This window comes from Staurois parvus, unplaced genomic scaffold (assembly GCF_062004578.1).
Source record: "Staurois parvus isolate SC_StPar_1 unplaced genomic scaffold, SC_StPar_1.0 ptg001769l, whole genome shotgun sequence".
NCBI classification, from domain to species: Eukaryota; Metazoa; Chordata; class Amphibia; order Anura; family Ranidae; genus Staurois; species Staurois parvus.
Genome location: NW_028319565.1, coordinates 450,807 through 477,492, shown reverse-complemented (window position 1 = coordinate 477,492; position 26,686 = coordinate 450,807). Strand labels below are relative to the sequence as shown.

At 43.4% G+C, this 26,686-nt stretch overlaps 1 protein-coding gene across 1 annotated transcript; it reads left to right on the top strand.

Annotated features, from left to right (window-relative positions):
- The first annotated feature begins 6,074 nt into the window (after positions 1-6,074).
- LOC149434340 (ribonuclease inhibitor-like) lies at positions 6,075-22,685 on the top strand. The gene is made up of 5 exons (XM_089663805.1): positions 6,075-6,598; positions 8,609-8,770; positions 11,871-12,035; positions 16,020-16,184; positions 19,944-22,685. Exons 2-5 carry the CDS (start codon positions 8,733-8,735, stop codon positions 20,026-20,028), a joined length of 453 nt encoding a protein of 150 aa, XP_089519931.1. The 5' UTR covers positions 6,075-6,598; positions 8,609-8,732; the 3' UTR covers positions 20,029-22,685.
- Positions 22,686-26,686: the final 4,001 nt, after the last annotated feature.

The window sequence follows — 26,686 nt, the reverse complement described above, 5'->3', positions numbered from 1 at the left end:
TGCTTGTCAGGGTCAAATCTGATGATGCCACAGCAGTGATATACATCATTAATCAAGACAGTGGCAGGAGTTACCCGTGATACATTCGTCTTTGGAAAGAATGCTCCTTATGCTTTGGGCTAAAAAGATCAATGGTGTCAGTGGGAACTTGTCTGAGAGGTAGACATTATCTATTGCTCAAGAAACCCCTAATAACCCCTGGAGGAACCCTGGTTGAGAAACCCTGATCTAAGACATCGAGGTCTGGATCCTGGAGAGTGGTCTCTCCATCCAAGTGTTTTGGTATCTATGATGGGGAATGCCTGATTTAGATCTTCTGGCATCCAGATTCAACTCTAAACTGTAATTCTTGAGCTTTTGTGGTGTGCCCTTGTGACTCTATAGGAACAGTTCAGTCTGATTTATGTTTCCCCCTCTCAGACATGTGCATTGTCTGCTTTGGAAGTTAGAGAGGGAATGCATCCGGGTGATTCTCATAGTTCCAAATTGGCCCAGGAGGGCATGGTATTCCAACATAGTCAGACAGGGCTGCCATTACATATCGTGATGGCCCCACATACAGTTTAAAGACAGGGCCCCCAAGAGTTCCAATGGATGAGTTTTGACAGTAACTTGGATCTCCACTTCCCTTCCCTAGCTTCTCTTGCGATTTGCAGTGAGCAGTGATTCTGAAGCAATCCTGGGAGTGGAAGAGGTTATGCAGGGTTGAGTTAAGATTCACAATTTGCCATTGTCCAACCACCTGGACTAATTGTCTAAGAATTATTAATTTCCTGTGCCCTGTGATATACTCCATGAAAAAGATCTTACAGGAAAGGGTCCTTTCACACAGGCATGTGCGTTTACATTTAGCAGTGGATCTCTGACACAGATCCCTGCCAATTCAAAGCAGACATTTTTTTTGTCTGCATTTTGACAGGGGATGTTTGTGGACCCCTGATTGGATTTATGAGTTTATATTCAGGTCCACCTAAAAGTCTGACAGGTGAATCTGATTGAAAAAAGTTTTATAAATTGATTACATGTTTTTGATTAAGAGAATCTAGTACCATTCATGTAGAGAATACAGTATGGAAAATAAAGATTTTATCCCCTGCAGATTTTGTACGTTTGCCCACTTACAAAGAAATGAGGTCTAATTTTTATCTTAGGTGTATTTTAAATGATAGAGACAGAATATCAACAAAATCTACAGAAAACACATGATACAAATGTTGTTTATTGAGTTGCAGTTCAGTGAGTAAAACATTGTATTTTTCGCTCCATAAGACGTACTTTTTCCCCCCAAAAAAGGGGGAAAATGTCAGTGCGTCTTATGGAGTGAATACGGACCGGCCGGTCCGGTATTTCCGCCGCCGCCACCATGTCAGAATACCGGGCCGGCCGCTCAGCTCTTCTCTAAAGCAGGACCTTACCTGTTCCTTGGTCCAGCACTGTACAGTCTTCCCGCGCCGGTATCTTTAGTGTGGGCACCTGGCTGTGCAGCCGGGTGCCCACTGCGCAAGAAGCGCTGTGCTTTGTGAATGGTCCGGCGTCTTCTGGCGTCATTCACAAAGCGCAGCGCTTCTCGCGCATGCGCAATGGTGCCCACACTAACGGGAGGACAACTCAGCGGAAGTGGGAGAGGGTACCTGTCAAATTCAGGTACCCGCTCCCTCTCCCTCCCCAAAGGTCCGCAGTCTCTTGGTCATCCCCTGTACTGTGTCCGCAGTCCCTTGGTCATCCCATGTATTGTGTCCGCAGTCCCTTGGTCATCCCCTGTACTGTGTCCGCAGTCCCTTGGTCATCCCCTGAACTGTGTCTGCAGTCTCTTGGTCATCCCCTGTACTGTGTCCGCAGTCCCTTGGTCATCCCCTGAACTGTGTCCGCAGTCCCTTGGTCATCCCCTGAACTGTGTCCGCAGTCCCTTGGTCATCCCCTGAACTGTGTCCGCAGTCTCTGGTCATCTCCTGTACTGTGTCCGCAGTCTCTGGTCATCCCCTGTACTATGTCTGCAGTCTCTGGTCATCTCCTGTACTGTGTCCGCAGTCTCTTGGTCATCCCCTGAACTGTGTCCGCAGTCTCTTGGTCATCTCCTGTACTGTGTCCGCAGTCTCTTGGTCATCCCCTGAACTGTGTCCGCAGTCTCTTGGTCATCCCCTGAACTGTGTCCGCAGTCTCTTGGTCATCTCCTGTACTGTGTCCACAGTCCATTGGTCCAGAATATTTTTTCTCCTGTTTTTCTCCTTTAAAACCTATGTGCGTCTTATGGTCAGGTGCGCCTTATGGAGCGAAAAATATGGTAAGTATTTGATCCCCTACCAACCAACAATAATTCTGGCTCCCACAGACTGGCTATGTGCTCATGTGGCACACAGATTAGTCCTGTCAATTTAAGAAGGTGCTCCTAATGACAACTCATAATGTGTATAAAAGACAACTGTCCACATAATCTCCTTCTTCAATTCAAACCTCACCATGACCAAAGAGCTGTCAAAGGATGTCAGGGACAAGATTGTAGACCTGCACAAGGCTGGAATGGGCTACAAGACCATCAGCATGAAGCTTGGTGAGAAAGAGACATCTGTTGGAGTGATTATTTGCAAATTGAAGAAATGCAAAATAACCATTAATCAGGAGGAGCTTGTGAATGATCTCATGGCAGTTGGGACCACAGTCACCAAACAAACCATTGGTAACATAATACATCACGATGGACTGAAATCATGCAGCGCCTACAAGTTCCACCTCCTCAAAAAAAACACATGTACAGGCTCATCTGAAGTCTGCCAATGAACATCTAAATGATTCAGAGAAGGATTGGGAGAAAGTGCTGTAGTCAGATGAGACCAAAATTGAGCTCTTTGGCATTAACTCAACTCGCTGTGTTTGGAAGAAGAAAAATGCTGACTATGACCCTAGGAACACCATCCCTACAGTAATGCACGGAAGTGGAAAAATTATGCTTTGGGGCTGTTTCTCTGCTAGAGGTACAGGCGGACTTTGCCACATCGAGAGACCAATGGACAGGGCCGTGTATTGTAAAATCTTGGATGAGAACCTTCTTTCCTCAGCTAGAACACTGAAGATGGGTCGTAGATGGGTCTTCCAGTATGACAATAAGCCAAAACATACCAACAAGGAAGCAAAGGAGTGGCTCAAGAAGAAGTACATTAAAGGTCCTGGAGTGGCCTAGCCAGTCTCCAGACCTTAATCTCATAGAAAATGTATGGAAGGAGCTGAAACTTCGACTTGCCAAGTGACAGCCAATTGACCTTAAGGATTTGGAGAAGATCTGTAAAGAAGAGTAGATCAATATCCCTCCTGAGATGTGTGCAAACCTGGTAACCAACTACAAGAAACGTCTTACCTCCTTGCTTGCCAACAAGGGTTTTTCCACCAAATGCTTGGGGATCAAATACTTATTTTACTCACTGAACTGCAACTCAATTTATAACATTTGTATCGTGTTTTTCCTGGATTTTTGGTTGATATTCTGTTTCTATCATTTAAATTCAACTATGATAAAAATTATAGACCATTTATTTCTAAGTTGGCAAACTTACAAAATCTTCAGGGGATCGAATAATTATTTCCCCACTGTAGTTACATTCATTCCTGGGGGAGAAAATTTTTTTCTAGTGACATTCTTCTCTTCTACAGTTTGACCTGTAATCACCTGACAGACAGTTCCTGCCCCCACCTGGCATTTGGAATAAGAAATAACCAGACACTGAGGACATTGGACCTGTCTAATAACAATCTGGAAGGTCCTTATTTCAGTGAACTGATGGAAGCTCTGACAACAAGCCGGATAGATAATTTACAGTGAGTATAACAGGACTGACTGAGAACATTCTGGGACAGGTTTACATTATTGCATTCCGTGATATTCTGTATGACAATTTCAGTGTCTTCACCCATGTAAAGCAAGATTTAGGGACATATCACGCAGTACAGGAGGAAGGCTCATACAATGCCCCTTAATGCCAATAATTAATCATCTCTTCAGCTTTACCACCCCAAGACATCAGCAGTGGTGGAGTAAATCTTCCATGATTCACACCACTCCCAGAATTGGAAGTGATATCACATCCATAGGATTTTGAAGAGTATTTTCACCTGTGTCATAAATATGATACAATATAGCAGTTTAGTGAACACGCTTTGTAAATAGTACACAGTTGTGCTCAAAAGTTTTCTTCCCCTAGTAGAAATTGTGAAATTTTGGCATTGCTATTGAAAATTTGACTGCCAAAAAAACTCTTATTTAAAGCTGAGTTCAAAGGAAAAGAAAAGCGCCCGATGAAAAACAACACAACAAAATACAAAATTAATTACATAAACGCAGCAAACCTAAACTCTAAATAAAAGGTGAATAGTGACGATACAGACAATTCATTGATGATATTATGATGATTTGGAGGGACACAATAGATGATCTTAATGCCTTTTCGAAGTATATCAATGAAAACGGGTATGGATTGAAGTTTACTGTGATTAGTGACATTGATAGAGTTAATTTTTTGGATCTTACCCTTTATAAGAATAGGCGACAGATCTACACTAAAACTTTTTTTAAAGACATTGATAAAAATAGTTATATTTCCATTTCGAGTGGACACCATCCAAGATTAGGTTATACAATACGCCTAGAAGTCAATTTACAAGAATAAAAAGAAATAGTATGAAAAGATTTTGTAGATCAAACTGAATTGCTAATTAATAGATTTATAGAAAAGGGGTATAAAAAAATCTTTTTTGGAAACAGAAAGGGATATTATTGACAAGAGAAATAGGAATACTCTTCTGTCATGTAAAAAAAATGGGTATTAATAGAGATAACATCGCCTTTATTACAAATTATAATAACCAATATAAAAAGATTGAGGGTAAATTCAATAAATATTGGCCGATATTACAGAAAGATGAGGCTTTAAGGAATATCTTACCTAAGAAACCTAGATTCATATATAGAAAAAATGGGTCTTTAAGAACCAGATTGGTCCATAATGTCTTGAACACTCCTAAAGATATAAAATTATTTCCTAATTTACGAGGTTTTTTCTACTGTATAAATTGTAAGACCTGTAAGACGGTTAATAAAAATTTGAAAAAAAAAAGAGGAAGTCCTTTCAGTCTACATCAACTAGTCGAGAATATAAAATTGATACATTAATTTCCTGCAATTCATCGCATATAGTCTATGTTTTGGAATGCCCTTGCCATTTCCAATACGTGGGGAGAACTAGTAGATTATTGAAAACCAGAATAAGTGAACATCTTAACAATATTAAAAAAGGTTAAACATAATAGCGATCCAAGTCTACTAACCTTTTATGGGATAGAAGAAATGAAGAGGCATTGGCGAGGGGTGGACATGATTAATGAGTTATCCAAGAGAGAAACATTTTGGATTTATGAAATGGAGGTATTGAAACCGCAAGGTTTAAATATAGATAGTGATTTGAATTGTTTTTGGACTCATTTTTAAATTAGATTAGCAATTTATATATCATTGCCTACTGGTTAAGGTTATACTTGGTATGAGGGAATGATGTAGAATGGGTATTAGTTTTTTATTCATGTTCATATATATTATTTAAAAGTTTTTTGTATATGTGGGTGTGGATATCTTCTTTTATTGCAAAGACTCCCGGATTTTTTTTATTTTTATCTATTTGTGTACAAGTGGAGATAAAAAGATATATATATATATAAATGTGTATTTGTTATATGTTTATATTTTATATATATTAAATACAATTTTTAATTAGAGTTCCCCTTTATATGTGTAATGGGTCCGTTAATGGAAGGACATATTCAACACTCCTTTTTTCGCTTGTTCAATATTATCTGTTCCTTTTGTTGAATTTGTATCTAAATTATGTTGAGTAAAATGATACATATTATTTTGTAAATTTGATACAGTTTATGTAAATGACATGTTTGGAATGGTTACCTATTTGTAACAATTAGCCCAGCAATCTGTGAGATGTTGCGCTGATTGATTAAGATCTCCTGCATTGTAAAGTGCGGGCAGGGTGTGTGTGTGTGTGTGTATATATATATATATATATATATATATATATATATATATATGTGTGTGTATGTGTGTATGTATGGTTACCATGGTGTCCGACATCCACGCCGCTCTGTGAGGACGTCATTTGTGACGAAACGCGTAGGGGAGAGCCTGGATGTTCGTGACGTCAGGACACACCCTGGTAGCAGCGGAGGTATCCGCGGTGAGCGGGCTGTGCACGCTACTTGCAATCTAATGCTATTGCTGACTGCTTATCATGCTGGTGTCGGCTTGACACCTTGTTTGTGAGGTTTTTTTTACCTAATTTTGATTAAATGTGATGTTCTTAAACACACTGCACCATCATTCCTTTTCTTTATTCCCGAGTGTGGTTCCATGATCATGAATGGAGGAGATGTTTAAGGAAAGGTTCCTAGATGCTGGTTTGATGTTGCTGCTGCAGAGTATTGCTCCCAAGCTTGGATATTCCATTCCTCTATAGAGTACTGCTTTGAATATCTGGATTCATTTATTACCATCGCTCCCAGAGCAATAGCGCTTTTGTTGGTTTTAATTAATCAGCAATAAGCTCTGGTGAGTTTATTTATTTCTTCTGGTGGTGGATTATGACTATGATTATATATTTTCCTCACTAATTTATAAAGTGACTTTTTTGCAATTTACACATGGACTTTTTTTTATATATACATATTTAGTGAATTACAGCCCATTCCTATTTTAAAGTGGAGTTCCACTCAAAAGTAGAATCTTTGCTTGTTTGCCCCCTCCACCTCTCTGTTTTTGACAGATACCCACTTCCACCTCAGTTCGTTGTGGCGAAGTGAGACGGAAGTTTGCCCCCCTCCTCTCTAACGCAGTCTCCTGGGAACTTCCACAGGTCCCCAAAGACTGCCGGATCAATTAGGAGGCACAGCGCAACTCGTGCATGAGCAGTGGGCACCAGGCTGTGAAGCCACAAGCTGTTACAGCCTGGTGCCCACAGTTGAGATGCAGACACCATGGCAGAGAGAAGGGAAGGAGGGATGGTGCGGGTGAGAACATCACTGGACCCTGGGACAGGTAAGCGTGTGCTTATTAAAAGTCAGCAGATACAAAAACTGTAGCTACTGACTTTTAATAAACACTAAAACTGCAACTCCACTTTAAGTATAGTGATCTTATGAAGCCATTTATTATCACATTGTTGTTCATCTCCTTTTTAAATCATAATGAAAACAGAAATCACTAAAATGGCCCTGGTCAAAAATTTCCCTCCCCTGGAATGTTTGGCCTTGGTACAGACACACAGGTTACAATGGCAATTAAAGGGTATTTTCCCACATCCGTGGCTTTTTAAATTGCAATTAGTGTCTGTGTGAGTCAATGAGTTTGTAGCTCTTGCATGGATGCACTGAGACATGGGGAGCAGAAAAAGACTGTCATAAGATCTGCATAACAAGGTAATGGAACTTAATAAACATGGAAAAAAATATAAAAAGATATCCAAAGCCTTGAATATGCCAGTCAGCACTGTACAATCACTTATTAAGAAGTGGAAAATTTGGGGATCTCTTGATAACAAGCCAGGGTCAGGCAGACCAAGAAATATTGCAGCCACAACTGCCAGAAGAATTGTACAGGATACAAAGCAAAACTCACAGGTAACCGCAGGAGAAATACAGACTGCTCTGGAAAGACTGGTGTGGTTGTTTCAAGGAGCACAATACAACGATACTTGAAAAAAAATGAGCTGCATGGTAAAGTTAGCAAAAAGAAGCCTTTACTGCGCCAATGCCCTAAAAACGTGCGGTTACAATATGTCCAACAACACTGACACGGCTCAAAGCTTTTGGCACACTGTAATCTGGAGTTACAAGACCAAAATAGAGCTTTATGGTCACAACTATAAGCACTATGTTTGGAGAGGGATCAAAGGGGTCAAGAATGATGGGACACCATTCCCTCTACAGACACCATCAATGGGGCATGTATATAGGAAACAAAGAGTGGTCTGATGGGTGACTGTGAGCCTCTGGATAGCTGGTGGCTAATGCGTTTCGAGGCTGTACCTCTTCCTCAGAGCCAGTGGCCACATGCTTCCCATTTCTATCTGATTTTATATTTCTTTGTAAGTATTTTGCCATTTATTAATAAATCCAATTTTTTTACGGTAATGACTAGGCCTGTACACCCTCTCTTTGTTTCCTATATACAGTTCTCTTTGGATTTCCCTGGTTCGTAGAGGGCAGCAAGACCTGCATTTCTCTCTCACTCATTTGGAGATACTAAATATTGTGGAGTCCACAGTCCAGCGCAGGAGCACATGCATTTGGTTGCATAATTCTTCTTACCATCAATGGAGCACTATTCATTTGATTCATAACAATGGATCACTATTCCTCCCATTAAAACCAATCATGGTGCACTGAGGCTGGAGCATTTTCTCCTCCCATTGGCCACAGTCTGGCCATCCTAAAGGCTGAAGGACAATAAACTGGCCCTTTTCTTGGAAAGTCTGGAGACAACTGATGTAGAGAATAGTTACATTTATTCCTGGGGGAGAAATTAATTTTTTTCTGGTAACATTCTTCTCTTCTTATACAGTCTGGATAGTAATCACCTGACAGACAGTTCCTGCCCCCACCTGGCATCTGGAATAAGAAATAACCCGACACTGAGGACACTGAGTCTGTCCTGGAACTATCTGAAGGGTCATTGCAGTGATCTTATGGCAGCTCTGACAACAAGCCAGATAGAGGAATTACAGTGAGTATAACAGGACTGACTGAGACAATCATATTCTGGGAGAGTTTTGCATTGCAAATACTGTGTAATAATTTTGTGTATGAATATATCTGTGTCTCTATCCATGTATGGCAGGATTTAGTTATATATATATATATAAATCACACAGTACAAGAGGAAGGTTGAGACAACACCCTTAGTGGCAATAATTAATCATCTTTCCAGCTCTACTACCCCAAGATATCAGCAGTGGAGGAGTAAATGCTAAAACTTCTCACAGAACTGGATGTGACATCATGGATGTATCCTATTTAAGTGTAATTCTATGTGACTAATGTGATGTAATAAAGCAATGACTAAACATTATATATGGTATAAACCATATTGCCTAACTTTTGTTAATCTGAAATATTTTTGTGCCGTTACTGAAATTTTGCTTAGTGCCATAAGTATCAGTCTAAACTATTGTAGCACCCTCCTAGGTAGCTAGAGGGAGCTAGGACTGTTAATTTTCAGCTAAGAGCTGAATAGCAGCCCAGGTGTAATAGTCAGAGGGGTCACATTTCGGCCAGAGCTGGGAGGATCTGCAGAATCAGCTCTCTGTGACTTCCGCCTGCGTAGAACGTTGGAGAAAGTTCTAGAAGTAGTGGGCGGATGTAAGGAGTGGCTAATCTGCACTCTTGAGGGATCCTAGCCAATCCCCAACAGCAGACTTGGCAAGGGGCTAGGACAACCTTTACAGCCGGCCTAGTAGCAGGAGGGTTCGGGTAAAAGATGGAGAAGTGAGCTAAAGCATAGGATAGAGCTTGGGAAGGGGTCTAAGAGAGGGGTCAACTGACAGGCACAAGAGCTAGAAGGGAGGATCTCTTAGCCTTATCTCCCCTGAAGGGAGGATCTCTTAGCCTTATCTCCCCTGAGAGAGGACAGTCTGGGAAGCAGGGAAGGAGCCAGCCCAGCGTTAGTAACCCCACACCCCCTGGGTCAGATAGGAGAGGGCATTTGGGTGGGAAAGCTGACTAGCCCTCATCTAGGAATGCTTCATTCAAGGTGTCATATTCTGGGACCCCTTAGCCAGGGATTTCCTCAGGCAGCTGGGTGAAGAGGAGATTTCATCTGGGGTCTGAGGAGGTACTCAAGGAGAGACTTGCTAGCTCTCCAGGAAGAGAAAATCCTTTTTACTACTTGTACATAGTTCCAAAAAGTTGCTCACAGTTTCACAGCTCATTGGGCATCCCATGCACCCCTCATCCCTATCCAAGTTTCAATTCCCCTAATAAACACCAAGTTCAAGGACTGTTTAGTTTACTGTCTCCTGGATGCGTGTCTGAGAGAAATGAGTGTTGCCTGGCTGTGCAGGACTATAGAGGAACCCAAAATCTTCAGCAACTCCTAAGGAGGTAGTGCTACACTATCTACGAGGGGTGTTCAAGTCAAACTCGGACTTTTAAATTTACAGGTATAAAAAGACATGCTAGCATGGCGGTACTACACGCAGTAGTATGTGGTAAGTGTGTACTATTACTGATAGTCAGCGCACATGTCGTGGGCCAGTCCAGAGACTGTTAATCAAGATTAAGCCCCTGTGCATAGCAACCAATCAGCTTCTTGCTTCAACTTTTTCAGCTAAGCTTTGAAAACGAAATCTAGAAGCTGACTTTTTGTTATGCACAGTTGCTCCTGGTTGTTCTGTCTGCTTCAGTCTTAATACATTCCCCCTTGTGTGTGTTTCCAAGGGAATGGGAAGAAAGTGCAAACCCCTGAGATAAAAGGTCAGAGAGAGGCTAGGCACTGCACCCATGATCCACCCCATCACTATAGAATCCATCCAATATGGCAGACACTTTCTAGAAGTCCAATATCCAAAAATATTCTTTGTTCCTTTCAATTTCAGGGAAAAACAACATTTTATTACTCCACTCTTCTAAAGTATCAAACCTGCTTTATTAATATTTTATTTTGAACAAGCAATCTCTATATCAGGTTAGAACTAAGAGGGAAACAAACTACATTTTAATTTCTGCATTTTTCTTTTACAATAAAGATTGGATATGGTATAGTATTTACTGGAGTTTATAAAGTGACTTAGCATAAATTATTACAATAAAGAGAAATGAGCTCTGTTCACAAAGACCTTCTTTCTTAGATACAGAATATAACTGGATACTAACATTCATAGCTAAAGTTGATCCAGGGAATATCCGATTGCCTCTCGGGGGATCAGGAAGGAATTTTTCTCCGAGCATCATTCTTTGCTGGGTTTTTTTTTGCCTCCGTCTGGATCAACTGTGGGTATAAGATTATAACTTTTTTTTAAATGGTTGAACTGGATGGACTTTTGTCTTTTTTCAGCAAGACTAACCATGGTTACTCAACAAGTGTTCCTTGAATCCCTGGGGTTCCTCCAGAGGTTTCAAGGGGTTCCTGGATCAATGAAGAGTTTCTAACTGAACTAATATCAATTATATTTTTATGGGTGCTTTTGAGGGGGGTAAATTTTCCACTGGTCAACCATGTAAGACTAGTCTAATCTCACTGACCGTTCATATAAGGGATTCTTCTCCCACTGGCCACCAATGTATGGGGCCACTACACTGACTACCTATATGAGAAGCTGCTTTTTCGCTGACTACCGGTGTAAGGGGCCAGTGGTGTATTTTGGTTTTGTATTGCCCTAGGCAAGACTAATATCACCCTCCCATGTATATTTGTTGCGCGGCGTCAACCCCCTGAAAGATGCCGCCCTAGGCAAATCCTTGTTTGCCTCGCAGTAGATAGGCCCCTGTAAGGGGCCTTAGAATTTCCACTGTTGATGTTTTCTGGCCATTATTATTTTCTCCATTTCATGAAAGTTATTGAAACTAATTGTTTCTTACAGAGCAGGAGTACATCCTAGAAACACCACATTCTTTATTCTTTCATGTATTATTATATTTACAACATACTGACCATGCAAATGTGCCATAAGCTAGAGATGTAATCCTTTTGCAAGGGTCCCCTAAGACATGAACATTTTTCCAAGGGTTCCTGTCTATTGAAAAAGTTGAAGGCTGACGTAGAGGATAGTTAATTTCTGGGGGAGAAATTGATTTCCTTCTGGTAACATTCTTCTCTCCTTCTACAGTTTGTATAATAATCACCTGACAGACAGTTCCTGCCCCCACCTGGCATCTGGAATAAGAAATAACCAGACACTGAGGACACTAGACCTGTCCTGGAACAATCTGGAGGGTCCTCATTTCAGGGATCTGATGTCGGCTCTGACAACAAGCCGGATAGAGGAATTACAGTGAGTATAACAGGACTGACAGAAAATATTCTGGGACAGTTTTACATTCTATACACTATGATAATTCTGCCTAAGGTGATATGAGTGTCTCCACCCTTCTGCAGCAGGATTTAAACCTGATACACACAGGCCAAATATCAGCCAGTTCAGCTGATGTGTATGGCAGCCTGTCCACAAGTAGCCGACCAAACGTCCAACTGCTGTCGAACGGGCATTGTCACGTACCTGGTGTGAGAGGCCAATGGAGAGTGGGCTTAAGTTCCAGACTCCCCTGAGAGTGGGACAGTGGGAGTCATGCCCAAAGTGGCACAGGTCGCCTGTAGGAGTGCTTGTTGGTGGTCCACCCAGGAGCACAGCTGATGCACTGAGATAAGGTCTGCAGACAGGTGGCGCCTTTGCGAGGTATGCAAGCCCTTCCGGGGAACAGAGGATTACTGTATAGCCGGTTCAATGCCAAGGTCAGGTACCAGGTGGGAATCAGAGCAGACGTAGTCAGATGGGATAGCCGAGGTCATACACAGAGGAGCAAGAGGGAATATCCGTTAGCCAAGCCAAGGTCAGATCAGGGGTTAAAAAGAACAGACAGGTCCAAGAGCAAGCCGAGTCGGTATCAGGAAATCACAGATCACAATAGCACAAGAAACAGGAACAAGGTACAGGGAAGTAAGATCATCCAGCAACTTGAGGAAGTGACGAGCCTCCTTATAAAGGCCGTCTGGCGCCAAACTGAGCCTGATGCATGCACAACTATGCGCCAGTCCACATGCGTGGTCCGGCTCGCGTCCATGCGCCAATGCGCATGGATCTTTGCCAACGCGCGCTTCTGCGGCCATGTAGGGTTCTGGCGGAAATGCCAGATCTTCCAGAACTTCCGCCGTGGACAGGATCCTGACAGGCATGCTGGAAAAACCATCAGTTGATCGGCATCCCCGTCAATACACAATAGCTCAGCAGGGAGATCTCTGTACTAACATTTAATAGTTAGTACAGTGAGCCCCTCCTGAGCTCCTCAGTGTTTTTTCATTCAGCCTTAGTTGAACGAAACAAAAATCTTAGTGTACCAGGCTTTAGGGATGCATCACACAGTACTGGAGTGGCCCCATACAAGACTCTTAATGACAAAAATAATAATCTCTCTGGTTTTATTACCCCAAGATGGCAGAGGATGGTGGAGTAAATCTCCAGTTTCGACAACTGTATTCTGTTACATTTCAACGTCACCTATGTGGCAAATGTAATACAATAAAGCAGTTTAGTGAACAAATTTTGTAAATGGTGTGTATATATATATATATATATATATATATATATATATATAGTATCACCTCATTTAGTTTTTAGTTTGATGTATTGTTTTGTTACTTTTTGTGCCCCTTTTGGGACCAGAGATTTATGGGAGAACTCCAGCACAGGACTTTGGGCCCCATTGCATGCCAATGTTAATTATTTCCTCACTGGCAGTGCAGCAGGTAGGGATTTTTCACTAGAATTGGGATCCTGAATGCAAATTTCCTTTTAGTGTGAGAGGTTTACCCATAGACATCAGGAAGGGACCTGTCGGGTGTCCTCACTCATGTATCGTTGTGCTACTCTATCTGACCGTGGTATGAAGGGTCACTGCATTTTTCTGTTAAGGGTGTTGCAGTATTGTCCATCACATTCCAGTGTAAGGGTTAGCACTTTAAGAAATTGTGCCTGTACTATTGGTATTTTCCACTGTGCCTGCTATTTTTGTCATTGAAAAGTGTTGTGTTAATTCACCATTTGATTTATCCCTTGAAAGATTTTTGCCTTTTTTTTTTAAAGCCTGTCAAACTCCACAAGGGGTGTCAGGGAGCTTTGGGCAAGTTAGGTGGGTCATTTCAGGTGGAAGACAGAACACAATTTTTAGAAGTGGGGGCTTGTCCAGGATTGCTGTATTGTCTTTTCGCACTAGCTTCCTATCAGTGAGTGTTCATGCAAGACACAAAAATAGACCAAGCAAATATCTACACATTGCTAGAGTAGAGGAAGGAAATTCTGGCCTGCTTCTTGGTTGAGAGCTTACATATAACAAGTGGCGGTGATGTGTGGGTAATCCACCCGAACCCACCAGAAAGTCACTCAAAGAGTCCCAGCCAGATGATGCCATTTCCACGTATAGTTACTACAGCCTCTGCTCCATCATTAGGATTTCCCCGTCTTTTGCTCCATAGACGTAGGAAGACAGGTGGGAAGTTTTGTGAAGAACTTGTCTATACCCGTCAACTATAGGTATCAAAAGCTGTGGATTTACTCTGGGAAAACCCCTGTACAATCAGGAGAAGAGAACCTTGACACCTGAATCTACCAAGCAGCACTGACTGTGTAAGAATGGGAGGAGGCAGACACCATAAAAATCCAGAAAATCAAAAGTCTACAAAAGTCTGTTTTAGATGTCAGCCAGAGCCTAACAAATGATAAGATAAGCTGCACCTATAAGCAAGATTTTCGAGAGATCTCTTTGAACACACCTATCCAGAAGAGGGATAGAAATTGTCCTCTTTCACCACAGGCCTGGAAAAGTTTCTCCACTAGGTCATACTGAAGAGCAAAATGGAGACAGACATTGCACGTAAAGCCTTGCAGACTCAGGTTCTTAAAGTCAAACAACCTCTAGACCCCATAATGCCAAAGCTTCTGACAAAACACCAAAATAATACCTTGACCTATTCCACGATAATTAAGTCAATCCGGTGAAGAGTGTGAGGAGGGAGTTTTGACGCCTGGGACTCCTGCCGCTGCAGACCAGAGCATACTCTATCCCCAGAGGTTATATAAAAGGCTTACTCCGGTTAGACAGGCCAATTATCTCTGGATAAAATTGTCCTGCCAAATTTACACTGTTGTACCTTCTGCAGTATTTTATTTCATAGCAAAACCACAGCCTGTTTCTATTAAATTTGTGCAGGGCTTGGCTCATTAAAGCTGATGTTTAGCTAAAAAAATTTCTACAGCTGTCATCACGTCACTAACCTGTAATGAAGTGTGTCCCACACTGTGCAGGCAGTTGGATCCTGGAGAAATATTCACTGTAGGGATGCCTGTTCTCCTTTTGTCCCTGAACTTCCAGCACTGCAGTAGTTAACAGCTTTGGGTCTTCAGGCAGAACAGCAGTACAGAAGGTCTCTCTGCTATTTGGTCCGGAGGATGCGGCGCCCATGGTAGCCAAAAAGAATGTCAAATTTCCATTCGTCTGACCGCAGAACAGTTTTCACTTTGCAACTGACCATTTTACATGTACTTTTGCTCAGAGAAGACAGCGGCATTATTCCTGAGCCCATGCAGTGATGTTCATCACAGAATCATGCCTGTTTATAATGCAGTGCCATCTGAGGGCCCAAAGATTACAGGCATCCAGTATTGTGTTTCAGTTGCAGCCTTGTCCCTTGCAAACAGAGATTCCTCCTGAATCTTTTGATATTATGCACTGTAGATGATGATAAATTTAAAGCGTTTGCAATGCTAACATTGAGGAACATTATTCTGAAATTGACAATTTGTAGATGCAGCTTTTTACAGATTGGTGAACTCCTGCCCTTTACTTCTGAGACACTCTGACTCTCTAAGATACCCTTTTTATACCCTGTCATGTTACTAACTTGTTGCCAATTAACCTAATTAGGTGTCAAATGTTCTTCCAGCTCTTTTCTTCCTTATCACTACTTATTTTTTACAATTTTTGTTGCTCTGTCCCAACTTTTTTGAGACATGTCGCTGCCATCAATTTCAAAATGACCATATTCTTTTCTTAAAATGATCATTTTCTCTGTTTATATGTTTGATATGTTTTCTATTTACTGTTGTGAATAAAATACGGGTTTATGAAATTTGCAGATCATTGCTTCTGTTTTTATGTAGTTTTTACACAGCATCCCAACTTAATTGGAATTGGGGTTGTAGTTACATTCATTCCTGGGGGTGAAATTAATTTTCTTCTGATAGCATTCTTGTCTTCTTCTACAGTTTGAATAATACTCACCTGACAGACAGTTCCTGCCCCCACCTGGCATCTGGAATAAGAAATAACCCGACACTGAGGGTACTGAACCTGGCTGGGAACAATCTGGAGGGTCCTCATTTCAGGGATCTGATGGCGGCTCTGACAACAACCCAGATAGAGGAATTACAGTGAGTATAACAGGACTGACTGAGACAATATTTTGGGAGAGTTTTACATTCCATAGACTGAGATAATCCTGTGTATGACGATATCAGTGTCTCCATTCATGTATGGCATGATTTATTTGATATATCACATAGTACCAAAGGAAGGCTCTGTGCCAATAATTGCTCATCTCCCCAGCTTCACCACCACAAGGTGTCAGAAGTGGTGGAGTAATTCTGCAATGCAGCATAGTGCTCACAGAACATTTGTTACAAATGTGATGTAATAATATTACCTTTCTTTTTTATTTGGAATCAGGGGTGGACTGACCATTTGGGTAGTCAGGCACTGCCTGAGGGCCCGGGGCCAGTAGGGGGCCCCATGAGAGGGTCCTGGCAGAGAGGAGACCAGGGCCATTGTGCAGCAAGAGGCGCACAGGAGCCTAATGTAGTAAGTGGGGTTTCTTAAGATAGATTTAAAAGCAATAAATATGCACTCAGAGCTGTGGAGCTATGCTAGGCATGTCTCCTTCATGGAAAGTCCAGGGATGAGGTGAATGGATGGCTGTATGAACACAGGATGCAGAGCCGCTTGCGTGCTGTAACTGCTGCCGCCGCTGGACCGGGAGCGCTGCTGACTGGAACCTGACATCAGAGAGAGGCTTCCCTGCCTGCACAGAGCATTTTAAATGTGTGGCATTACAGCGTATCTGCGTGAATAGCTGGTTTGTTTAGGACATTGTTGGGTGCCGGCCCCCTAATAACCGGCTATTCGTTGATTGTTAAGGACACTGGCGGGTGGTTGGTAAAGTGGCAGTAAACTCTTCTTGAATAGTTTTACGCACAGGTAAGCTTATAATAAAACTTACCTGTAGGTAAAATTAATATCTCCTAAAAGTGAACCGATAGTAGCCCTCTTTGATATTCGGCACGTGTTCAGAAGGAACGGCATACCCATGCCGTTCCTTCAGAGCACTCTGCCATGGCCCCGTCATCGTGGCTCGGCCAGAGCTCGGGAACCCGGAAGGAAGACCAGGTGAAGATGGAAGCCCCGGGGAGCTGTGAAAGCGCTCCACTGGAGGGCTTCAATTCAAGGTAAGTCCTTCACAATGTGCTAGTGTGCAATGCACACTAGCACATTATGCCTTTACCTTGCAGGGTTTTTTTTGTTATGTGGTTTACTACCGCTTTAAGGATCCGAAATCAGCCAATGATAAGGCCTGCCCCTCAGTGGCCAGCCGGAGCTATGGTTGTTAAGGAGCCAGAACCTGGCAATGATAAAGCCTCCCCCTCAGTGGCCAGCTGGAGCTATGATTGTTAAGGAGCCAGAACCTGGCAATAATAAGGCCTCCCCCTCAGTGGCCAGCAGGAGCTATGGTTGTTAAGGAGCCAGAACCCTGGCAATGATAAGGCCTCCCCCTCAGTGGCCAGCAGGAGCTATGGTTGTTAAGGAGCCAGAACCAGGCAATGATAAGGCCTCCCCTCAGTGGTCAGCAAGTTATGTTACCACCAGAGAGGAGGAGATGGAGAGACAGTGGGCGGGAGCAGCATCTGTGAGGGGAGGGGTGGCTAGACTGGAGGAGCGGGATGCAAGATTGCACAACTTCTATGCCACCTTAGCAGCAAATAGCGGGAGATAGGGTGAATTTTTTTGAACCTGTCTGCTGATTGTTAAGGAAGCTGGCATGGTCTGGCTCCTTAACATTCAGCTATTCACTTGTTTTTACGGATGCAGGTAGGTGCCTGCTCCTTAACAACCAGCATCTTTTTGGCACTTGACCCCAAAATGCTCCTAAAAACATACCCCGGGTGCTTTCTTGGGGCACTTTTGGTGCAGTCCCTATTGATTTCAATGGATGGTGCTTCTTTGTTGTGCTTGTGTGTAGAATGTCATTTTTTTGTTACATTTGAGTGTGGGGACACAGGGGGACCCATAATCTGCTGTTGCCCAAGGGACCCATGTGTGGTCAGTCCACCCTTGTTTAGAAGTATTTTTGTTCCCTATTACTGAAATTTTGCTTGATGTCATGGGGATCAGGCTAAACTCTCTACCATTATGGAATGTTCGCATTGACACAGAAACACATTGTATTTAAAGCTCCTTTAGAAATATCAACACATGTAAATTCTGGTCTGCGAACAACTCTAAGATCCTGTACAGGCACAATGAACAATATGTTACTTACAAGTTGCTAATTTTAAAAACTAAATGGTCATTCTAAAATGTACAACATTTGTATAACTTATTTTTGGAATGAGCTTTACATTAGCTGCTCTCAGAGATCTAAACATCTATGGAGAAATGACTCTAAGTTAGTGGCAATCTGTGGGATATCGGGGTGACAAATGAATGCGTTTCATTTATGTCATCACTGAGTAACATCATGATCTCACACGGCTGGATCTGTGCTGCTGATTTGTACATTCCACGATAGCTGTTGGATACGTTTTACAATCACTGGCCACTTTATTAGGTCCACCTTGCTAGTGCCAGGTTGGACCCCCTTTTGCCTTCATATTTCGGGCATAGATTCAATAAGGTGTTGGAAACATTCCTCAGAGATTTTGCTCCATATTGACATGATAGCATCACTCAGTGGCTGTAGATTTGTCGGCTGTACATCCACGAACCGTTGAAAGCATGGATCCATCCTGCCATGTATCATGTTCTATACATCAAATTCTGACCCTACCATCTGAATGTCGGTGCTGAAATACAGACTCATCAGACCAGGCAACGTTTTTCCAGTCTTCTATTGTCCAATTTTGGTGATCCTGTGTGAATTGTAGCCTCTGTTTCCTGTTCTTAGCTGACACGAGTGGCACCTGGTGTGGTCTTCTGCTACTGTAGCCCATCTGCTTCAAGGTTGGACGCGTTGTGAGATCAGAGATGGTATTCTGCATACCTTGGTTGTAACGAGTGGTTATTTGAGTTACTGTTGCCTTTCTATCATCTCGAACCAGTCTGCCCATCCTCCTCTGACATCAGCAAGGCATTTTCGTTCACACATTTGCCCCTCATTGGATATTTTCTACCATTCTCTGTAAACCCTAGAGATGGTTGTGCGTGAAAATCCCAGGAGATCAGCAGTTTCTGAAATACTCAGACCAGCCTGTCTGGCACTGACAACCATGCCACTTGCAAAGTCACTTAAATCCCCTTTCTTCCCCATTCTGATGCTCGGTTTGCACTTCAACGAGTAGTCTTCACCACGCCTAGATCCCTAAATGCATTGAGTTGCTGCCATGTGATTGGCAATTTGTGTTACCAAGCAATTAAACAGGTGTACCTAATAAAGTGGCCGGTGAGTGTATATCAACTCAATATTTTCTAAAAAATACACATTAAATTCAATTATTTATTTGTGTGCTGCACAGCAGCACTTCCGTGTTTCTGGCTTGGCTACACTGTGGGTATCCCAGGAGGCAGTGTGTTACTAAGCCACTGTTGTGCGGTATCTGTGCACAAACACCACTGGGCGGTATAGTGGCAATCTGGAAGAAGCTGGCAGCATTGTGCACTCACAGAACCCCTTCCCAAGCATGTGCATAGGCACTGTGATCTTTGCTAGGTCCAAGATACCTGGCAGACACCGGCAAGCGCCGTAGTTTTAAATATGGCGACGCAGAAGAGGGGCAGGGAAGCCAACGCATTCAGCTGTTTAGTCCTGCTTTAACGTCATACAAGGTGACAGGTTGGTGTAAGGGATGTCCTGGAGGATGCTGGGAAATAGTGTGAGCAATATAAAGAGCTCTAATGACTATTTATATCCTCTCTTCTAGGATCAGGAACCCCGTGTCAGAAGAAACAATGAGAGAACTAAGAGAGCTAGAAAAGCTCCGTCCAGGACTGAAGGTTAACCTATAACAATTCCAGTGGAAGAGGCTTCGAACTGGAGCTTGGATTCTGAATGATAGAACAGAGTGGGATTGAGACATTGACAAATCCGACCCAAGAGGAGAATCATAATATACCCAGGACAGGATGGGGAGGATTTTTTCTTAGTCCTCGATACTTTGGAGCATAAAGGTTTTAAAATACACTCCGCCCGAAACCAGTGCACATGTTGTGGTGATAAGGGCGCTGCTTGAATTTAAGAACTGTGCAATTTATTGATCGATGGAAGGATAAGGACACTTCTACAGAGCCAAACATATTGGGGTTGATTTACTAAAACTGGAGGGTGCAAAACCTGGTGCAGCTCGGCATAGAAACCAATCAGCTTCCGGGTTTTATTGCCAAAGCCTAAATGAACAAGATGAGGTTTGAAGCTGATAGGCTGCCATGCACAGCTGCCCCAGATTAGTATTCTCCAGTTTTAGTAAATCCACACACATTGTGTTTATTTAATCAATTCTGCGCCGTCCTATAGCAGAATTACTGCTACAGGGTGGCACGGGTGCGCAAAATCATGTATATATGTAATTTTGCTGTTCCGGGTAGGGGGTGTGGGCGAGCTGCGCACATGCCCTATCCATGCTGACATTCGCGGCCTCGGCTGTCAATCACCAGGTCCTGACCGGTAATTCCACACCGGCACCCGGTGATCGCCGAGGATTTCCGAAAGAGGAAGAGACCTGTATGTAAACAATACAGATCTCTCCCGTCAGCTGCTGCACACTGCTTTGCATACAAAGCAGTGTGCTTACAGTGTAAAGCACACACACAGTTAACCCTTTGATCGCCACAGATGGTAACCCCTTCCTGCCCAGTGTCATTAGTACAGTGTGAGTGTTTTTTATTAGCACTGATCACTGTACTGGTGTCACTGGGGATGTCAGTTCCCCCCAGTGTCAGAATACCACAGTCCTGCTATTGATCACTGCCATTACTAGTGAAAAAAAAAATCCAATACATACATATACATTTATATATACAGCCATTTGTAAACGCTATAACATTTACGTAAACCAATTAATTTACAAGTATTGGGATTATTTTTATAGCAAAGACACGGAGCAGAATACATTTTGTCCTACATTTATGACGAAATTTGATATTTTAATTTTTTTTTACTGGACATGTTTAATAGCAAAAAGTCACAAATACAGGTTTTTTTTTCTACAAATTGTCAGGTTTTTTTTTTATAGAGCAAAAAATTAAAAAAAAACGCACATGCAATCAAATACCACCGAAAGAAAGCTATTCGTAGGGAAAAAAAGGACGTAAATTTAATTTGGGTGCAGCGTTCCATGACCATGCAATTGTCAAAGTAACGCAACGCCGTATCGCAACAAATGGCCTGGTCAGGAGGGGGGGGGGATACTTTGGAGGGCGGGGGGTTAAAGGACTCACTATTGTTTAATTTTTTGGCTTTTTTCACAATTTTTTCATTTGATTTTGGAAGGCACTGCACCTGTCATTTTACTAGCACATATCTTTATTTATGACACGGAGGTTTGTGTAATTGATGATAAATGACCACGCTGCACTGTGATACTATTAGAGCTTCATCACTTTATCACAACAACATACACTCACCGGACACTTTATTAGGTCCACCTTGTAGTCCCGGGTTGGACCCCCTTTTGCCTTCATTCTTCATGGCATAGATTCAACAAGGTGTTGTAAACGTTCCCCAGAGATTTTGCTCCATATTGACATGATAGCATCACTCAGTTGCTGCAGATTTGTCGGCTGCACATCCATGAACCGTGCATACAAGGCAGGATGGATCCATGTTTTCGCCAAATTCTGACCCTACCATCTGAATGTTGCAGCTAAAATCCAGACTCATCAAACCAGGCAATCTTCTATTGTCCAATTTTGGTGAGCCTGTGCAAATTGTAGCCTCCGTTTCCTGTTCTTAGCTGACAGGAGTGGCACCCGGTGTGGTCTTCTGCTGCTGTAGCCCATCTGCTTCAAGGTTGGACATGTTGTGCATTCAGAGATGGTATTCTGCATACCTTGGATGTAACAAGTGGTTATTTGAGTTACTGTTGCCTATCATCTCCAACCAGTCTGCCCATCCTCCCCTGACACCAGGTACAAGGCATTTTCCTCCACACAACTGCCACTCACTGGATATTTTCTCTTTTTTGGACCAGTCTCTGTAAACCCTAGAGATAGTTGTGCGGGAAAATCCCAGTAGAGAAGCAGTTTTTTAAATATTCAGACAAGCCCGTCTGGCACCAACAACCATGCCACGTTCAAAGTCACTTCAATCCCCTTAATTCCCCATTCTGATGCTCAGTTTGAACTTCAGCATGTTGTCTTCACCACGTCCAGAGGCCTAAATGCATTGAGTTGCTGCCATGTGATTGGCTGATTAGGAATTTGTGTTACCAAGCAATCGAACCTAATAAAGTGGCTGGTGAGTGTACACTCCACATGAATAATTATGCTACCAAAATAAGTGTGTGCTGTAAATTGCCTCCAGCATTGCTCCTGCTTCTTCTTGCTGGAGGCCGCCATTTTGTTGTAGCCCAGTGCAGTCACTTTCCTATTAAAAACTCTACCTCCTCTCCTTAGTTTCAAAAACTTCATGTCTTTTTCTGTAATTAAAATGTGTGCATTTCCAGTCATGATTGTATGTCTTGGCCCAGCTAGAGAGGAAGGCTGACAGAAGTTTTACAGCACTGACGTTCATATCCGTGCTGCTGCCAAAGGAGAAAGAGGAGAGTATCTGGGAGATAAGCCAAGACACTACCCTTGTAAGTTTTACACTTTTGTGTCTCGCTGGCAATACAGACTGGTCACCTCTCCTTTTCTCTTCTCTCCCCCTAATCTTTTTTTTTCCCATTGACACAGTCTGTGTCATTCCTGTTATTTCCTCCCCCTCAGCAGCAGTAAGTCATTGAATTGCTAGATGCCAATCAGCTATTGGCATAGTGTCAAGGAGACAGGAGAACTGAGCATGTGCAGAGCACAGTAAGAGAGAGCTTTATTGGATTTTTAAACAGTCTAGGCCAGGGGTCTGCAACCTTTAAGACATAAAGAGCCACTTGGACCCGTTTCCGAGAGGGAAAAAAAGACTGGGAGCCGCAACACCATTGCAACATTTAAAACAAATCCGACACTGCATATATTGCAAAAAGCGCTCTGGTCATGAAGGGGGTTTAAGGGCCCAGTAAGCAAAGGGTTAATCAGGGCCACAGTGTATTGTCATAATCACAATCATAGCCTTAGGTCAGTGGTGGGCAACCTTTTTTTTCAACTGAGCCAAATCTCGCCAAAACCACGATTGAAATTTATTTTGAGAGCCACATTTTTAAAACTGAAAATTCATCCCCCATATAGTAATTCATCCCCCATAGTAATTCCTCCCCCATATAGTAATTCATCCCCCATATTAAGTCCCCAAGTCCCCCCTGTGTCAATTCACTTACCTTTGCTCCGCGCGTTCCCGCGCCGTTCCGGTGTAGCATGAAAATCTGTCTCCTATGAGGATCTGTCCCCCTCGACGTATCTGTGCATGTGCCAGTTTCAGGCATTATCAGCCAATCGGCGATCTCCGGCACATGCGCAGATACGTCGAGGGGAACAGATCCTCATAGGAGACAGATTTTCATGCTACACCGGTCTTTGTGAGAGGAGCCTAGCGGGAGCCTAGCTCCGCGGGCCGGATTAAAAGGTCCGCCGGGCCGTAGTTTGCCCATTGCTGCCCTATTGCCTGTCACCTGGTGGGCAGTGTGCTCCGGAGCCGCAGCCAAGGTGAAAAAGAGCCGCATGCGGCTCTGGAGCCGCGGGTTGCCAACACCCGGTCTAGGCACTTATTTGTAATGTTTTCCATAGCTATACCTGCATAAGGGGCTAGAATGAAGTGATCTCTCAGGACATTTTCAAAGTCACACGTTCAATTGAATATCATGAAATAAGATGAATTATTGTGCTATCTTTATATGAATTTTGATTAAAATGTATATATTTTGTAGACATCTCGAGTGGTTTTATGATTAACCTCTTCACCTCCGCCCTATAGCAGAAGTGATTTGCATTTCCGGGTAGGGCGGGCACGTGCGCTGCCCTACCAGCGCCGCCATTGGTGGCTACAGCTGTCGATCACCGGGTCCCGGCTGGAGATTCCACGTCGGCACCCAGTGATTGCTGAGGAACTCTGACAGGGGAGAGGTCTGTATGTATAAAATGCAGATTTCTCCCGTCAGCTCCAACATGCTGCTTTGTATGGCTCTGCATAGCAGCATGCTTACACAGTGAATCACACCCAGCACACAATTAACCCTTTCATCACCCCACATGTTAACCCCTTCCTGCCCAGCGCGACCTCGGCTGTCAATCACCGGGTCCCGGCCGGTGATCGCTGAGGATTTCCGACGGAGAAGAGACTGGTATGTAAACAATACTGATCTCTCCCGTCAGCTCCTGCACACTGCTTTGCATGGCTCTGCATAGCACAGCCATACAAAGCAGTGTCCTTACAGTGTAAAGCACACAGTTAACCCTTTGATCGCCCCACATGTTAACCCCTTCCTGCCTAGGGCCATTAGTACAGTGTCAGTGCTTTGTATTAGCACTGATCACTGTATTGGTGTCACTGGGGATGTTAGTGGCACCAAGTCAGTTCCCCCCCAGTGTCAGAATGCTCGCCGAGTCCCGCTATAAGTCGCTGATTGCCGCCATTATTAGTATAAAAAAATCCCAGTATCTATACCACCATCTGTAAACGCTGTAACTTTCACGTAAACCAATTAATTTACACATATTGGGATTTCTTTTAGCGAAGACACGGAGCAGAATACATTTTGGCCTAAATTTATGACCAAATTTTATTTTTAATAATTTTTTTAATGCACGTTTAACCACTTAAGGCCCACCCACAGTACATTTACTGCTGGGTGGGCACTGTGCACAAAATCACGTGTATATATAAATATATACATTTACACATACGTACATGATTTCGCATTTCTGGGTAGGAGGCGTGCGACCGCCCAACCCGCACAGGTGTCAATTTTTTTTTACTGGATGTGTTTTATAGCAAAAAGTCCAAAATATTGGGTTTTTTTTTTTTTTTTGCAAAATTGTCAGTCTTTTTTTGTTTATAGCGCAAAAAGTAAAAACTGCAGAGGTGATCGAATACTGCCAAAAGAAAGCTACATTTGTAGGAAAAAGGGACGTAAATGTAATTTGGGTGCAACGTTGCATGACCGCGCAATTGGCAGCTAATGTAACGCAGCGCCGTATCGCAAAAAGATGTCCTGGTCAGGAAAGGGAGGATTCCTCATGAGGGCGAGGGGTTAATGATCAGCAGCACACTTCTATTACATGACATTACAGCAAACATGGATTCCCCACGCAGGGGGTCTTCTCCAACAAACAATAACCAACAATGCTACCCCACCTGGCTACACTTCAGCAGCTCCGCCTCATGTAGATGTAACACCCTGAGATCTCAGAGAGGACTTCACACCCCACAGCGGCCATTCTCCTCCCCTCAGCCTGGAAAAGGCGGGAACACAGAGCAGGTCTGCCTGAGGGAAAGCTGGAAGGAACAGGACAGCCAATCACAGGAGAGGAGCTGAGAACACATGAGGAGCACATGAGGGAACTGCTGAGAACTGTGAGGTGACAGGACAGCCAATCACAGGATAGGAGCTGAGAATCGGGAACACATGAGGGAACTTCTGAGAACTGTGAGGGGAGGGACCATAACGGCTCAGCCAATTACAGGACAGGAGCTGAGAAGAGGGAACACATGAGGGAGCTGCTGAGAACTGTGAGGTGACAGGACAGCCAATCACAGGAAAGGAGCTGAGAGGCGGGAACACATGAGGGAACTGCTGGGAACCGTGAGGGGAGGGACCATAACGGCTCAGCCAATTACAGGACAGGAGCTGAGAAGAGGGAACACATGAAAGGAAACTACTTGGAACTGTGTGGTGAGTGACAGGACTGCTCAGCCAATCACAGGAGAGGAACTGAGAGGCAAATGAGAGAACTATTGGGAACTGTGAGGTAATTGACATGACGACTCAGCCAATCACAGTGAAGGAGCTGAGAGGAGGACACATTTGAGAAAACTGCTGGGATCCGTGAGGGGAGGGACAAGACTGCTCAGCCAATCACAGAAGAGGAGCTGAGAAGAGGGACCTGCTGGGAACCGTGAGGTGAGTGACAGCACTATTCAGCCAATCAGGAAAGGAGAGGTGGGAACTGTTGTGGGAACTGTGATGGGAGTTGCAGGACTGCTCAACCAATCGCAGGATAGAAACTGAGAGGCGGGAACACTTGAGGGAACTGCTGGGAACCGTGAGGAGAGGGACAGGACTGTTCAACCAATGACAGGAGAGGAGCTCAGAGGCGGGAACACATGAAGGAACTATGAGGTGAGTGGCAGGACTGCTCAAACCAATGACAAGATAGGAGCTGAGAGGCGGGAACGCTTGAAGGGACAGCTGTGAGGTGGGTGACAGGTCTTCTCAGCCAATTACCACAGAGCAGCTGGGAGGTGATAATGTTTGAAGTGATAACTGTGAGGTGAGTGACAAGTCTCCTCAGCCAATCACAGGAGAGGAAGTGGGAACACCTGAAGGGACTGCTGGGAACTGTGAGGTGAGTGTCAGAC